General features: G+C 38.9%; 1 protein-coding gene across 1 annotated transcript in view; it reads left to right on the top strand.

Annotated features, from left to right (window-relative positions):
- Positions 1-16,366, top strand: part of TRHDE (thyrotropin releasing hormone degrading enzyme) — a 389,311-nt gene that overhangs the window by 183,011 nt on the left and 189,934 nt on the right. The window contains exon 4 of the mRNA XM_032347011.1: positions 15,500-15,654. Within this exon, the coding sequence (XP_032202902.1) occupies positions 15,500-15,654 (155 nt within the window). The remainder of the gene's footprint in view (positions 1-15,499; positions 15,655-16,366) is intronic.

Below are 16,366 nucleotides of genomic sequence, written 5' to 3'. Positions count from 1 at the left end.
CTCTCTCCAAGGTCCTGAATAATTTGGCCAGGGGAGAGTATTTTTGTATTAGACCAAAGTAAATAGAAATAAAAGTTGTAATTTAGTTTCACCCCTTCCTGGATAGTCTTATGAAACTCCTGGGAGGGGGGGACATTTCACTTTAATGTGTATGTGAATCACTTGAGGATCTCGTTAAAAGGCATATTCTGATTCAGTAGATAACAGAGCTAGTTCTGAAAGTCCGATGGAGATTTCATTAAATAGGAGAACTTACCTAGTAGTCAACAATTGATTAAACTTGAAGAGTTGTAGAGATCAGGAGGTTAGGAGTAAAACCAGCTGAGAAGTTAGGGGTCTTGTATTTGTATAGCTAATTTGGAGATATTGAGGATGATTTTTGGAAAGTATTGTTAGCTATTACTTGTATTTAATTAGACCCTTTGGGACAAAGTACACAATTGTGGCCTGATTTTAATAACTACATCTACCTTAAGTTACATAGCACGAGATATAGAGAAGTCTACTTCCAGCATGAATTTAGAATGGTAGACTCATGAAGTCACCGAAATTCAGCTAATTTCAATTGTATACACTGTCTATATATGTATATATGTAATTTATATAATATATACCTTTATATACACTATGTATATTTATATAATACGTATGTTATAAATATTATATATCTACATATATGCATACACACATATGTATGTACATACATTGATGCACTGAGATCCAGAGAAGTGGACACAAGCTCCCTGAGGTGGTTAGCTTTTAGAAGGTCCCAAACACTTTGTAACATTTTCTGCTCAGGCTGTAAGGTAGTCAGGTTCTCAGAGTACCATCCCCCATCCAGGACTGGGATGTCCCAAATGCTCCTGCAAGACCTGAGGAGCAGCTTTGGTGCTTTTGGACCTGTGCACTGTAATGCAGCACTCCACACAATACTGTTTTAGTAACTATTCATACAGGTTCCAATGCACATGTAAAAAATTTGCATAGTGTATTAAGAGGACAAGAAAAAAACAGAAATAATGAGAGGGGTGTTGCCATTTGCTTTACGGTGGCCTCCCCCCCACACCCAAGTGTGGAGTGATCAGTTACATGTCAGTTTGAGGTATGGAACCCTCATGCTCTATTAACTGTGGTGTTAGGAAGATGGCTTCTGGCAATTTTCCATCATGTCAATTCCCTGTATATTTACATTAGGAGCAACATTTTTATGATGGGTACAAAAAAAAAAATCCCCTCGTCTCAGCATTTCCCCATTAGGCATACAAAATGTTTTCCTTCCTATAGAATATACGTTAGGAGTATAACTTAGTGATACACATTAGATACTGGAGCTTGGGGAAGTAAAGGTTTCAGTTGGATCCCTGGCTCATTATCAGTTCTTTCTGTACTTCATTTCTTGATCTAACATAAATTGAACTAGGGAATATTTGGAACACTAATAATGGGTTTTGAAAAAAAAATGATTGAGTAGAAACTTTCAGAAACCCTTCTGTAGAAAAATTTGGAAAAGGTAGCTTTTTTTTTTTTTTTTCCTACTCTCAAGAAGATATTTATAACAAATCATCAGGTACCTTTGGTAATGAAAGACATGGTTCTTATTTTGATCAATGCCTCTCATCTGATATGTTATTCAGCCTGAATGGGACATGACATTCATTTTTCTTCATGGAGTTGAGTGACTTGATGCTATTTCAAATGGTAAATCTATGGGTTTGGATTGTTTAAAAAGAGTCTTTTAGTGATATGCCAAGGACTAAATTGATAAGGTTCTATTTTAGTTCTCTTAAAGGCAAATGAGCTTGGGGTAGTGTTAAAATTTAGTAAAGTAACACTGTGTCACCACATTTTCTGGTTGTATAATTGTACTATTTTTCCTCCCCTTTTCCTCTGCCTTCATTGCCCCAAACACCATCAGAGATTTCCCTGGAAACCTTTAAAATTCACAGTGAATTTTGGTCTTTGCTGTTTATACTGCTAGCCCTCTGAAAATGCATCCATTGTTTAGCTGCCATTTAATATCAGGTAATAGTTTATACTGCAATAAGAAGTGATAAAAAATCAACAGCTATGGGCTTCAATGATTTTTTTTTTCCTCAGGGGCTTCAACAGGTATTTGACTTTGCTTGAAATTAATGCTTGACAGTTTTAAGATAAGAATCCAACATTGGTTCCTTTGAATTATATGTTTGCATTTTTTTTATTGAATATTGTGTGTAGTTCTAGTAGTTTATGCTAAGAGGGACTGCCTTTAAGGCACAATGAATCTTTGTTTCCACTTTACCAGACCCACATAAATAATTTCTTTTAGAGGTAACCACTTTGTACTCAGACTGTCTAAAATGCATATTAATTTGGAAATACATTTTACTGACAACTCAAGTTTCAAAAGTTAAGAATGCTCATTTATAAATAGTGCTGTTTTTATACTCTCTTCTGCTGGAAATGTGAATCTGTCAATTAAAGAGTGTCAAAGAGCTATCCATATCTCCAAAATGACTCCCAGCTACCTCACTTTTGAAACAAGGAAAACTCCTGAGTTGCATGTTGTGGGAAGGACCCATTCCAGCAACTAAGACTCAATAAATAACTGATTAATGAGAGCCCCTAGCACAGTATTGTATTCTGCCCCCCACCTTCAAGTGATGACGTTAACACATGTGATTGGATGTTATGTTATATTTAGTGTAAAGGACTTTATAGTTCATTTTGAAAATCTGTTGAGAATGATATTGAATGGTAAGCTAGTATTACTTTAAAGAGTTAATATTTAATTAATTAATATTTGACTACTTGAGTGCATAATAGCTGCACTTTATAAATTCACATGAATTTACTGAAGATACTCACAGACATTGTCTACTTGTCTACTCTTGCCTCCTTTTTGGGTGGTTCACTGCTCTTGAGTGATGTGATGTCACACTTCTTCTCGCTTTTCCCCCCACTCTTAGGATGGGGGGGACCCTTTGTGTCCTGCTCCATTTCCCCCTTCCTCTGCCTGTTTTTTTCAAATTTCAGTGCCCCTCAGACATCTTCTTGGTACTCTTCTATACTCTGTATCAGTCACAGTCTAGTGTATACCTGTTGATGACTTTAAATCTGCTCCCCCAGCCCAGATCACTCCCCAACACATCAGACCTTTATATTCAGCCTCTCTTACTAGATATCTCTTTGAATGTTCCAGACTCAGCACGTCCCAAACAGGACTGGTCACTATATTCTTCAGCCACCTTGACTTAGTTTTTATTGACTAAAATTACCATATTTTCCCTTACTTGTATGCACATACCCTTACCCTGAAATGTACTTTCCCTCCATATAATTCCCTTTGTCTCAGTAAATCTCCTAATTGACTTTCTTCAGATAGCCTTTCCCCATTCCTATGTTAAGATTTGGGACCTCTTTCATGTAGTACTAATGATAATAATATAGTAATGCTGTGGTAATATAGTATATAAGATAGCAATATTATATATACTATTATTACATATTATGTAGTATATATAGTAATAGAGTATATCAATATAGTAATAATGATAAAGGTAATGATGATGACAGCAATGCTCTATTAGTTTCTTGTTGATGGTGTAAAAAATGGCACTATCCTTAGTGGTTTAAAACAACACAAATTTATTATCTTATGGTTCCGTACATTGACAATTTGATACAGCTTTCACTAAAGGCTTTAAGGGGGGAAATCTCTAAATATTTTTCACCTTCTCTAATTTCTGGAGTTGGCCTGCATTCCTTGGCTCATGACCCCCTTCCATCTTCAAAGTCAGCAGTGACCTCCAGAGTCTTTCTCACATTGCTTCACTCTGACACCAACACCTGTGGCTCCTGCTTTCACTTTTCAGGACCCTTGTAATTATATCAGGTGCACCTGGATAATCTGGGTTGCCCTTCCATTTTAAGGTTCGCTGATGAGCAAACTTAATTTTATTTGCCCCTTAGTTTCTCTTTGCCAAGTAATCTTATATATTCACACGTTCTGAGAAAGAGGCCATGGACCTCTTTAGATGGACATTTTGCTGTCTACCATAATATCTAACTGTTACTGAGAACTTACCACTTGCTAGGAACAATTCTAAGCACCTCACATGTATGAGCTCATGTGGTTGTCAAGAACTGTCGGGGGGCTGAGATTTTGCCTTGCCCCATTTGCAAGCTTGACAAGTCATCCAGGCGTTGTTTCAGGAATGCTTGCACAAGACACGAAATCCCTGGGCTAGAGATAAACTCTTGACGGCCCTAGCTATGGCAGTGGCCAGAGATTTAGTATTTTGTGTTCTGGTTCCCTGAGCCCCAGCTCCCAAGAGCAATGCCAGGAAGGCCAGGTGACACCTGCATATGGAGTGGATTATGTTACAGGAGAAGAACCCGAGCCTACGGAACCTGATTCTTTCAGAAATGATGGTATCTCTGCCTGTCCTTTGCTGTGGAGAGGACACGCTCTTTATCTTTGCTATACAAACATTCTTAAAAAGACTGCCTGGAACAAAAAGCAGTCAGTGTCTGTGCTCATAAGACATAGAGAAATGTGAGAGACCCTTGAGAATTGTGTTCCAACAATAGCCTTCGCAGTAACCCTGTGAAATAGTTGCAATTATAATCATCTCCATTTTACAGGTAAAGAAAATGAGGGACAAAAATGATAAGTAACATGCCTCATTAAGTAGCAGAATTGAGTTTGAACCTAGGCTGCCTGGCTTCCAAGCCCGTGTTCTTAATCTCCGCTCTGTGAGGCATCCATTATACAGGTATATGCTGTGATGGTGGCATAGGCACGGAACTGCAGTTTCCTACGTGTTTGTCAATAATGTCTCTACTTTTTAACTTGACTGCATCCCCCATTGGGGCTTCATGGGACTGCGTCTTTATTGTTCAAGGTTTATATATCCAGTGTCCAGATCAGTCTGGCCTCTCTTAGGTAACGAATCAGTACTTTAGGAATAAATGAAAATGCATCATAAATGAAACCTTAATGAAGAGCAACTTTTACTTTCAACCTACATTCTCTTAGATAATAACTTGTCTTTGTTATATATCAAGCATTAGTCAATTTGGCCTGTTACCAAATGATGAAGATAGGGGTCATTCAGTGTGTGTTCGATGTTTATACCTAATCATGCCCATTAAAGCAAAGACCAATGAGTTTGGAAAGTACTTGAAAGAAGATGCAAAATATGATGATGGAAATTGGAAGTAGAGCTAATTTAAAAAATTAAATGGGTGAGAAAATGACATATATTCCCTGTGCATTTAGGATAAGTCCTTTGGCATAGAAATTCTTTTTCAAGGGAAAAGGAAATTAAGCAACACATGAAAAGCATTCCTCCTTTGCAATTGACAGTAATCAGTAAGTGTCGAAAAAAAGTGATTGCAGAAATGAAAAAAAAAATCTTATGAATATGTGGCAGGAGAATCAGCAAAAACATAGACTGCATATTATGGCCTAATGCTACTTTGGGAAAATGCTAGGAATTTGAGAACTTAAATGCTAAGCTGGTGAATACAAGTGGTACTGATGAAAATTCTGTTATAGGCCAAAAGGTGTAGCTGAAACTAGCCTTTTTTGATAGAGAGATGCCCCATTAGAAAGTCCATCAGGAGAAAGGGTGTTTTGTTTTAAGCTTTGAAGGACTGATTCACTCTTAAATTTGGTTTAATGTACCCAGGGAAGGGCAAAGCTTAAACTCCTCTTTGTCAAATGATCTTAAAAACACTGGTTTAGGACCTAACCACTTTGTGAGTAAAAAAACCAAAAAACAAAACTTCAGAATTTACAATTGGGAGGAAGAAAAGAAGTTGGTTGTTCTCATTTTATAAATACTGGTAATAGGTGACCTCTGTGCATTTCACCTTGTTCATATTACAATTTCAAATGCAACTTATATTTCTACTAGCCACATACAGTAATTGTCAGAGCAAGGAGTTTTATTTTTTATACTTAAGAATAAATGCATATGTATATAGTATCTTGAGCAAGTGCTAGTCATGGCATAATCAAAATATAACATTTGTTTTTACCTGCTATACCTTTTAAAATGAACTTAGGATCCCTGGATGATAATATGGAAATGCCCTATGATGTAGTCTCTTTTGTTTTGTTTTCTCATTTGTAGGTAGGTCCTATATGGCTTTAACATAAAATCTCAATTCAGAATTTAAAATTCAGAAATTAAAATGCCTAATGTAACATTAGCCAACACTTCATCTTTGTTCAAAGATAAGATTTTTCCTCTTCCAAGCTAGAGCCTGTGATGTATTCAATTCCCCCAAGTGGGGGTGAGCTGGAAAGATCCCAACTAGTGATAGCATTGATTTATCAGGGTTTGTACTGCAGACTAACTGCTTTCATGCACCATCTCATTTAATCTGCATGACAACCTGCAGGGAAGGTACCATTAATATCCGCATTTTATCCATGAGGAATGGAACCTGGGAGAGATTAAGCCATGTGTTCCAAGTCCTCCAACGTGTAAGTGTTGGAGCTGGGTTTGGATCCCAGACAGTGAAGACTTAAAGTCCCAAGGTTTAACTGTTACATTCACTATCCTCTGCAAGAAGGCCTGGGCAGCAGAGCTGGAAAGAGAACTTGGGTTGTGATTGAGATGCTGTTAGAGTAGAGAACGGAGGACAGTGTTGGAGGGGGGTGTGATTTATAGGGTGACATGCAGCAGGACACAGAAGGAAGAATTAGGTCAGAAGTTGGGGATTTGAGAGCAAGATGGATTTGGGTGGAAGGTCCAGGGCAGAGTCCACAATGCTTCTGTGAATCTGGAGGGTGTGCCTCTGAATGCTCCTCGGTGGAAGAGTTTAAAGAAGCAGCAGAACACTTCACATGCCAGAGAACCATGGGCCTGTGGACCAGAATTGCAGAATTTAATGTTCTTAGATGGGTAGTGGTAATGGTTATGTACCTATTTGGCTCTTCATACCAGCAAAACCAGTTGTAAGCTATATTCAGCATGACTCGTCATCAGAAGGAAAATGATTCATTTATTTTGCAGTAAGTTCTTGGACATCAGCCATATTCTTGGCACTGCTGGGCCCTGGAAATGCAGTGAATGAAATAAAAAGTGACTTGCCTTTATGGAGGTGAAATTCAGTTGGTTTGGGGTTCCAGCTTCGATGCTGTCTCCCCAGAGAGGCTTTTCCTTGTCACTCACTCTGACTGGGAAGTATCCTCCCTACAACCCCATATTTTTTTTTAACATCTCCTGTGTTATTTTCATTATAGTGCCAATCTTAATCTCTTATTGTTTTATTTATCTGAGTATTCTTTGGCCCCTCCCCCACCCTCCCCCTCCACTGCCCTTCAGCCCCAAAGCTGGAATGTGAGTTCCATGGGAGCCAGGTCATTGTCAGACTCCTGTCCTGAGGCAGAGTAAGGACTCAGTCATTTGTGAATGACTGGATGAATGGACAAAATATATTGCACATATAGAGAAAATAAGAAAGATTACTCCTGTGAGAAAGCCTTATGGATTTTTCCCCATTGTGAGACCAAAACTTCTAGGATTAATGTCTGGCGCCTTAGATTTTCCAAGCAGAAAATCGCACATCCAAACAGGGACCACTGCTGTTCGGGAAAGAGCCACTTCCTCTGGTCATACTCCGGACTTGGCAACGGCTCTGTCTTCTGCTCAGGTCTGGAGGGATTGGTCCCTGAGGTGATGCTCTTGAGTTGCAGGTATCCAACTTCTTTCTTTGGTATTTAACTGTTATCTTCCAGGACTTTCTATCCCTATTCAGGCTTAAGTTTGAAATATGGGTCATTGTGAGTTCTGATCTTAACCAGGACTTTCTTACTACTCTCAAAATGTTTATATAAATAAATGGATGGCAAATGCAAAATGAATTCACAAGTTTGCATGTGGATAATCGAAGCCAGAATTGGCTGGTGAAGAAAATATTGCTGAGGAGAGCCAGGACTTTAGGGAGTCTGACTTAGGCAAAAGGGAATGTGTCAAGAGAGAGCAAGACCATAGACAAGTACTTCGAAGACATGTTTCAGATGATATCGCCTTTACTCTTAGAACATGGAGTGCAAACGCAATACTGTGGCAGAAAGTATCTGAGCTGAAGGACACTAGATTCTCACCCTAGAGCCAGGGCTTGGATGTGCCCAGAGTTAGAGCCAATACAACTTATTCTAGATGACGACCCACAATGATCTGTAAGTCTAGAATCTGACCACAGCATGGAGAGGCCAAATATCCCACACTTTTTCTGCTAGTGGTTGTTTAATTATGTAGAGTACATTAGAATAGATATTTACAAAGTCATGCATCAAAACACTGCCACTAATGCTGGAGACCATTTCGGTTTGTATGTATTATTAGACCCTATTTGGTGATTCTTTGGATCTTTCCACATAGTTTCAGTGTTCCTCAAAGCATAGTGTTGTCACGGTAGTAGGACATTTTCCCTGGTGATTGACTTTGCTTCAGAGTGCAGAGGAGGAAGTTGCAAGGTTATCTTTAGGTTTAGACTAGATTAATGGGAGCGATCTACTCCAGAAGGAATAGTACACTGGGGAGATATCAAATAACAGTCTACCACAAAGACGTTTCCATATTTTCCTCTGGAGCTCAAAGAGGGCTTCTGTGCATGTAGGAGGTGACAGATGACATTGGAGTGGGTGAGAACATTCAAAGAAAACTAGTTCAATGGGTTATAAAGAAAACCAACACAAAACAACTCACAGATGGAAATCTTAGGAGCTTTGATTTTCAAAAGCCAGGATGACGAAATAGAAACAAACAAGCAACAAAAATAAGATAGGCTAATCTCAGAAGTGGAGGAAAACATCAATATCCTGTTATGACAGACCCGGACCAACAAACAGTATGATAATTCTCAATAATATCAAGCAAATAAGAACTGAGAAGTGTCCATAGGATTCTGAGATTTTAGTCAGCAAGAGCTGTTTTGACACAGTGTTAAAGGTAGAAGGCAAATTACAGTGCATTGAAGGGATCAAGTAGAGAAAGTCAAATTTTTATGTTAATGTATGTAATTGCATTCACTAGAATTATACGAATATTTGCTATCTGTCTATAGTTTTTAAAGCTGTAGTAATTAATTGGAAACAGAGTCCTATGCATAATTTTATCCAGGATTTTCCTTGAATTTCCAAGTAAATTAAATCTGAACCATTTGAATTTTCTTCTGTTTTCAGGGCATATTAAAGAGGATGGTTGCACATTTTAATGGATGTAGCCTCATGACAAAGTTATTTTTGTAAAAATGGAAATAACCTAATGCATTGTGAATAACTCTTAACAACTTCAAAGTTAAGCAAAAGAATATTTCATGGGTGCCTGGGTGGCTCAGTGGATTAAGAATCTGCCTTTTGCTCATGTCATGATCTCAGGGTCCTGGGGTCGAGCCCCATATAGGGCTCTTTGCTCAGCAGGGAGCCTGCTCCCCACCCCCCCCGCCCTCTGCCTGCCTATCTGCCTACTTGTGATCTCTATCTGTCAAATAAATAAATAAAATCTTAAAAAAAAATTCAACTTACCGAAGGTACTTTTTGAAAAAACATCTTCATTGAGGTATAGTAAGTGCAGTAACTACCCACATTTAAAGTGTACAGTTTGATTTTTTTAAGATGTGTATATACCCATAAAATCATCACCCTAATGAGCATATCCTTCACTCCTAAAAATTTCCTGTTGCAATCTTTTTTAACATTTAACATTTTAACATCTCCCGTCTTTGTCCCCGGGAGACCACTGATCTGCTTTTTGACACTATAGGTCAGTTTGCATTTTCTAGAATTTCATATAAATGTGTGATTCATTATATATATATATATATATATATATATATATATATATATATATATATATTCCTTTTTACTCAGTATAGCTATTTCAGATACAACTTTGCTATGTATATCGATAGTTCATGTCTTCTTATTGCTGAATAGAATTTTGTTGATATACCACAGTATCTACTTGCTGATAGACATTTGATTTATTTCTAGTTTTTGGCTATTGGAAGTAAAACTGGTAAGGATATTTGTGTATCAGTATGGATATATGCTTCACAAAAGCATTCTTTTTTTTTATGATTTATCTATTTATTTGAGAGAAAGAGTATGTGAGCAAGTGGGGGGAGGGGCAGAGAGAGAGAAACTCAAGTAAACTCCCCGCTATTTGGAGAGCCTGACTTGGGGCTCAGTCCCATGACCCATGAGATCATGACCTGAGCCAAAATCATGAGTCATATGATCAACTAACTGGGCCACCCAGATGCTCCCCAAATATTCTTAAAATATAAAACTATATATAAATATAAAAATATTAAGAGTCCTTAAGTTATAAAGACACAGAGCAGAGAGGCCCAGTTAAAATATCTCTTAGCGGGGCGCCTGGGTGGCTCAGTAGGTTAAAGCCTCTGCCTTCGGCTCAGGTCATGATCCCAGGGTCCTGGGATCGAGCCCCACATCGGGCTCTCTGCAGACAGTATGTGGGTATGTGCTTCCTCCTCTCTCGCTCTCTCTGCCTGCCTCTCTGCCTACTTGTGATCTCTGTCTGTCAAATAAATAAATAAAATCTTTAAAAAATTAAAAAAAAATCTCTTAGCAGTTGTTAGAACAAAATCCAATTTTCTTTGGTATTTTGTTGCAAGGTTATTATATGCATAGTAGCATAATCTGGTTTTTTTAGTTCCACATTTTCCCCCTTTCTGCTATCCATAGACATGGTTCCCTCTATCTACTGTAAGACCTTTCTGTGTCTGTGAAGCTGCCTCCTATTACTGATGCTTCTGTGTTTTACTCTGTTCTCCATCACTTTTTCAGAGTCTAGCTCCATTTGCTGAAGAGTTCTTGTCTGGCTGATGTATAGCCTTATTACTCAGGCCTGACTTCTGTGCCCTTGGAAGTCTGGAAACCAATAGGTAACCTGCTGACTGTTTAGATCACCATTAGTGGTTTCTTTGGCACCTTTAACTGACCCTTCACTGTACCTGCTTATGCTGCTAGTTAGGCTCTTGCTGTCTGATGACTGCCCCCTAAGTGTACCTTCCTACTTATCACCTAGAGTCCCCTTCAGGCTCAAGTCAGGAATCTTCTCTCTGTGCCAGTTGAGCCAATCCAGTGTGTGGACTGATCTGCTCACTTATTTTCGGGGACCTGACTACTCTCAACTCTTGAAGAACTCCAGCATGCAGAAGTGCCTCTGTTTTCAACGGGTGTGGCTCCAAAGGATTGTTCATAAGTTCATGTGTTCCTTCAAGAAAATGACCCCAGATGGGTTACTGCTGTTGCCATCTGCTGGTGGCAGACAGAGTTGGCACAGGGTGGGTCTGTTGCCTAGCGTGGTCATATTTAGGGAAGGTCTCAAATTAAAATCTTACACAGAAGAATGTCTATCTATGATGTATTTGCAATTGGTTCTCTTTTATCTCTTTCAGCCACATTGGCCTTCTTCCTGTTTGTCCAATATACTCACCTCATTTCCCATTTCATGTCCTCCTTAGGACCTTTACATTTGTTGTCCCTTCTTAGAACACACTTCAACAAGTCTTTGGATGGCTGGGTTCAAACATTATTCATACCTCAGGTGAAATGTGATTACTTCACGAGGTCTGCCTTGACTGCACTGCACCAACCTCATCCGTCAATTACTCGCTTACTCAGTTGTATTTTCTTTGTAGAACTTACTGTTCACTGAATTTCTTTCATTCATTTACTATTTGATGATTGACCTCCTCCTCCTGCATGCACCCCATAGGAATGTAAGTGCCATTAGAGCAAGGGGTAAGGAGAACTCAAGGGACAGAACAATTCTTATATTGAGTGAAGGAGATGTTAAGTAAATACTTGTGTCCATGAATGCAGATGTACCTCTGACTGCCTGTGGAAATCCCATTGGCTTTTGTTCTCCTTCTCAAATAATAACTCTTGGGAACTTCTCCAATGAGACATTTTTTCTCTCTTTCACAGCACTTTTTATTCTTTCTATTATTTCTTATTTTATGCCATCACGTCCCCATTCTGAGATTAAAATGTAGTGGAAATATGGATCATACCAATTTATTTTATTATACATCTCAGACTTAAGGACAGAGCAAGTGGCGAGAAGATACTCATTAAAATGATGAGTACATGACAGTCAACCATATTATAAGACTGCCAGTGATTTTATTCTTTTTCTTATTATGAAATATGTAAAGCATACAGAAAGAAACAATAATATTACAAATAATATCCATGTACAATCACCTGCTTTAAAAAAATTAAAATTAAAGACATGTTTGAAATCCCTTTTGTGACCATCTGCAGTACTGGCAGTATTTGGTCATCTGAATGACCAAATATATATTTCTCATATATATTTGATATGTATTTCTCAAATGTGTGTATCAATGTATGTACTCAAATGTATCTGGTGCTCCTACCTGATTTTTGGCTTAGAGCTTCCAAAACCCTTGGAATTTCCTAAGGGTTTGAATGTCTTTGTTATGTTAATGTTGGTATCTTTGTTAGGTTGATGAGGTGGCTTTTGGAATTCACCTAAAGATGGGGGCAGATCTGATCTTGCTGTGGACCCAATCACATGATTAGGGAGTAGGAACTTTTAGTCCTATCTTCTGACCTCCACCTCCTGAAAGGGGAAAAGGGCTGGAGATTGAGGTCAGTTCTCAAAGACCAAAAATTTAGTCAGTTAGTTCTGTGTAACAAAATCTCTGTAAAAACTCCAAGGGATGGACTTCAGAGAGCCTCCCTGGTAGTGAACAGAAAGATTTTGGGAGAATGGTGCATTCTAAGAGGGCATGGAAGCCTCACACCCTTTGTCAGTATCTTGCCCTATGCATCACTTCCATTTGGTTGTTCCTGAGTTATATGCTTTTGTAATAAACTGTAATAATCTAGTAAGTAAAAACATTTTTCTGAGTTATGTGTACCTCTCTTGCAAATTAATCAAACCAAAGGAGGTGGTTGTGGGAACCTCTTATTTATAGCCAGTCAGTTGGAAATACAGATAACAACCCGGGCTTGTTACTAGCATCTTAAGTGGGGCTACAGGATGGTCTTGTAGGACCAAACCCTTAACCTGTGGAATCTGATGCTATCTCTGGGTAGATAGTGGCAGAATTGAGTTGAATTCTCATATTTTCCAATGTCCAGGAATTGCTTGGTGGTGTGGAAATCCTTTTTAACCTTGTGCTGAAATGGAGTCCATGAACCTAAAAGACTGTCCCTCAACCCCTTCCTGAAGCGATCATGATTCTGAATTTGGTGTTCATCATTACTGTACGTGTGTGATTGTATGTGCATTTTGCCACTACTATCTGGGTATGTGTGTACCTGTGTGTGAGTGTCCATTTATAACATATGGAATTAGTCTGCTTATTTATTTTTTTTAAAGATTTTTTTATTTATTTGTCAGAGAGAGAGAGAGAGAGCAAGCACAGGAAGAGAGAGTGGCAGGCAGAGTCAGAGGGAGATGCAGGCTCCCTGCGGAGCAAGGAGCCTGATGTGGGACTCGATCCCAGGACGCCGGGATCATGACCTGAGCCGAAGGCAGCTGCTTAACCAACTGAGCCACCCAGGCGTCCCCAGTCTGCTTATTTTTGAGTATCATATAATAAGGGTTAATTTACATCTTACTTGTTCCCTTAACATTATGTTTTTCAGATAATCCATATTGATTTATATAGGATAAGAATCTAGGGGTAAGATTGGTATGTAGTATTCCTCTCTTATAACTATTTTATAGTTTCTTTCTCCACTATCTTATTAAAAGGCATTTGATTTTCCCTTTTCATTCTCCTTTTTTTTTTTTTAAAGATTTTATTTCTTAGGGAGAGAGAGCATGAGCGGGGTGGGGGGCAAGAGGCAGAGAGAGAGGGAGAAGCAGGCTCCCTGCTTAGCAGGGAGCCCAAAGCAAGACTAGATCCCAGGACCCCAGGATTATGACCTGAGCCAAAGGCAGATGTTGAACCTTAACCGACTGAGCCACTCAGGCACCCCTCTTCTTTCACTCTTAAAAAACTATACTGGGGCGCCTGGGTGGCTCAGTTGGTTAAGTAACTGCCTTTGGCTCGGGTCATGATCCTGGAGTCCCGGGATCGAGTCCCAGGCTCCCTGCTCGGCAGGGAGGCTGCTTCTCCCACTGACCTCTCTCCTCTCATGCTCTCTTTCTCTCTCTCAAATAAATAAATAAAATCTTTAAAAAACAAAAACAAAAACAATACTGTAGCAAACATTCTTGTGCCATTTTTTTCTCAGCATCCCAGGTAGTTCCTCTAGGGTTATTGGGAGTTGGAGCTTTTGGGTCAAAGACTGAAAACATTATGTTGTGATTGAGAGCAAAGCTCTGGAATCGAGCTCCCTGGGTTTGAATCCTCACTCTGCTACTTCCTGGTTTTCCCAAGAAGCCATGAGCAGCAGCTGCGTACAGCCCTTGTGAACACACACACACCTTACCCAACCCCTGGCATCACGCGTTCATCTTGGCTTAGGTCCCTTTGGCTCCAGTTGATCCTGTTGGAGCCCGTCTCCCGCAGGACTCTGGCTTCACACGCAATGACTGCTTTGCATTTCTGTACCATTTCTGATCCATGAAGAGGTTTATTTTCAAGCCTGGAGATATTTTTTAGTTTTCCCTTTTAATATTTTATTTATCACTCCTATGTGTTTGGAGCTGAGGGAGTACATCAAAGCATGAACTTATTGTGTCACCTTAACCAGAACTTGATAATACCTCTGCAGCCTTTTAAAATAAGCACACATCTTAGTATCATCTAATCAAAGATTTTTGGAGCTGGAAGGGATTTTAGAGATAATGAAGGCCAATAACCTTATTTTATAGGTGAGGGAATTGTGGTCTTGAGAAATTAAGTGATTTACCGAGGTCATATATCTAGTTAATGGTGGAGGGCAGGACCGGAACCGAAGCCTGCGGACTCCCTCAGTAGTCCTTTTGCCAGTTTCCACTATTGCAGTCTTGTCTCTAATCTGTATTTGCATGCAACATTTTATTTTTAACAGAACTCAAAAAATACAGGAGCATCTCTGCAATTAAAAAAATGACACATCACATTTTTAAACTGATAGATGTTTTCTCTCAAAAAAAATTTGAGGTAAAAGAAAGAGTACAGTATTCACTGCCTTGGGCTGAATATATTTTCATTAGAAGGCACAATGCCTTTTGACTCTGTAGATTTCTGCTGCATTTGGTTTCCTTGACTTCCTAAAACTTATTAGGATGGGCCCATCAATAATGGTGCCGATACTTCCAGCCTCTTCCAACACTGGGTCTGAAAATGAACGGTGATGAATGGATATGGCCAGCGTGTACAGTGATAGCCTATATTTCTGCTGTCATGGAGAAATGGCAGGTAGTTTAATTTAGAAAAAAAAATTACTGAGAAAGAGCAAATATTCCCTTTCATTAGGATTTCTGGACTTTTCTAGGATATGAATTTAGAATCCGATATGTCTGTTAAAGCCTTTGGAATTGTTTTATTCTATTTCTAGATCTCTTAGCTGTGCCTAAGCATCCGTACGCTGCTATGGAGAACTGGGGACTAAGTATTTTTGTGGAGCAAAGAATACTGCTGGATCCCAGTGTTTCATCTATTTCTTATTTACTGGATGTCACCATGGTCATTGTTCATGAGATATGTCACCAGGTAGGAGAAAAAGGATCAGGTGTAAGTATGACTGCAAACTATTGAGAATGCAGAATGATTTCAGATACTTAGATTAGGAACTACATTATTACCCTCCCAATTAAGTTTTAATTAGGTAGAGAGCACTGTGCTGTTCTTTACGGAGGGTATGTCATTTTTCTCAGCTGACGGCACAAACAAAAGCAAACACACTGATGGTATTGAATAAGCAACTGCCATTCAGTGTAGTTGAGGAGTGAGAGGGAACCGCCACCCAGCAGCCTCTTCTGAGACCCTGTCCGGTCCTGGGTCCTTGTCAACCTTGCTTTATTTCCTTGTGATTATTGGCGTGTATGTATGGTAAGTGCAGCGATGGCAGTGATTTATTGCGTTGCTGCAAGATGCAGCTGAGTTTTGTGTACGTGTCAAAATTTGCTTTTGCTGAAATCAATTTGTTATTCCCTTTTTCCCATCACATAGACACTTAGGAAGTCTTTCACTAACTCAGCCATAGACTCTTTGTTCTCTAGTGATTGATATTTTTTTGTCTTGGCATGTTTAGAAATTCATATGTAAATTAGCCAACTTTGTAGTGAAGCAAAGATAAAATTAATTTCATTTTGATTTTATGCACTTTCTTACAACGAGTGGAAGGTATTACAGAGATTTCGCAATGCTTATTTGAATCTTGATTCTAGTTAAAAAAAAAAAAAGACAAAACTGAAAATAAATG

Source organism: Mustela erminea, chromosome 6 (assembly GCF_009829155.1).
Source record: "Mustela erminea isolate mMusErm1 chromosome 6, mMusErm1.Pri, whole genome shotgun sequence".
Lineage (NCBI taxonomy): Eukaryota > Metazoa > Chordata > Mammalia > Carnivora > Mustelidae > Mustela > Mustela erminea.
The sequence above is the reverse complement of the archived record's forward strand: the minus strand, read 5'-3'. Positions and strand labels throughout refer to the sequence as shown.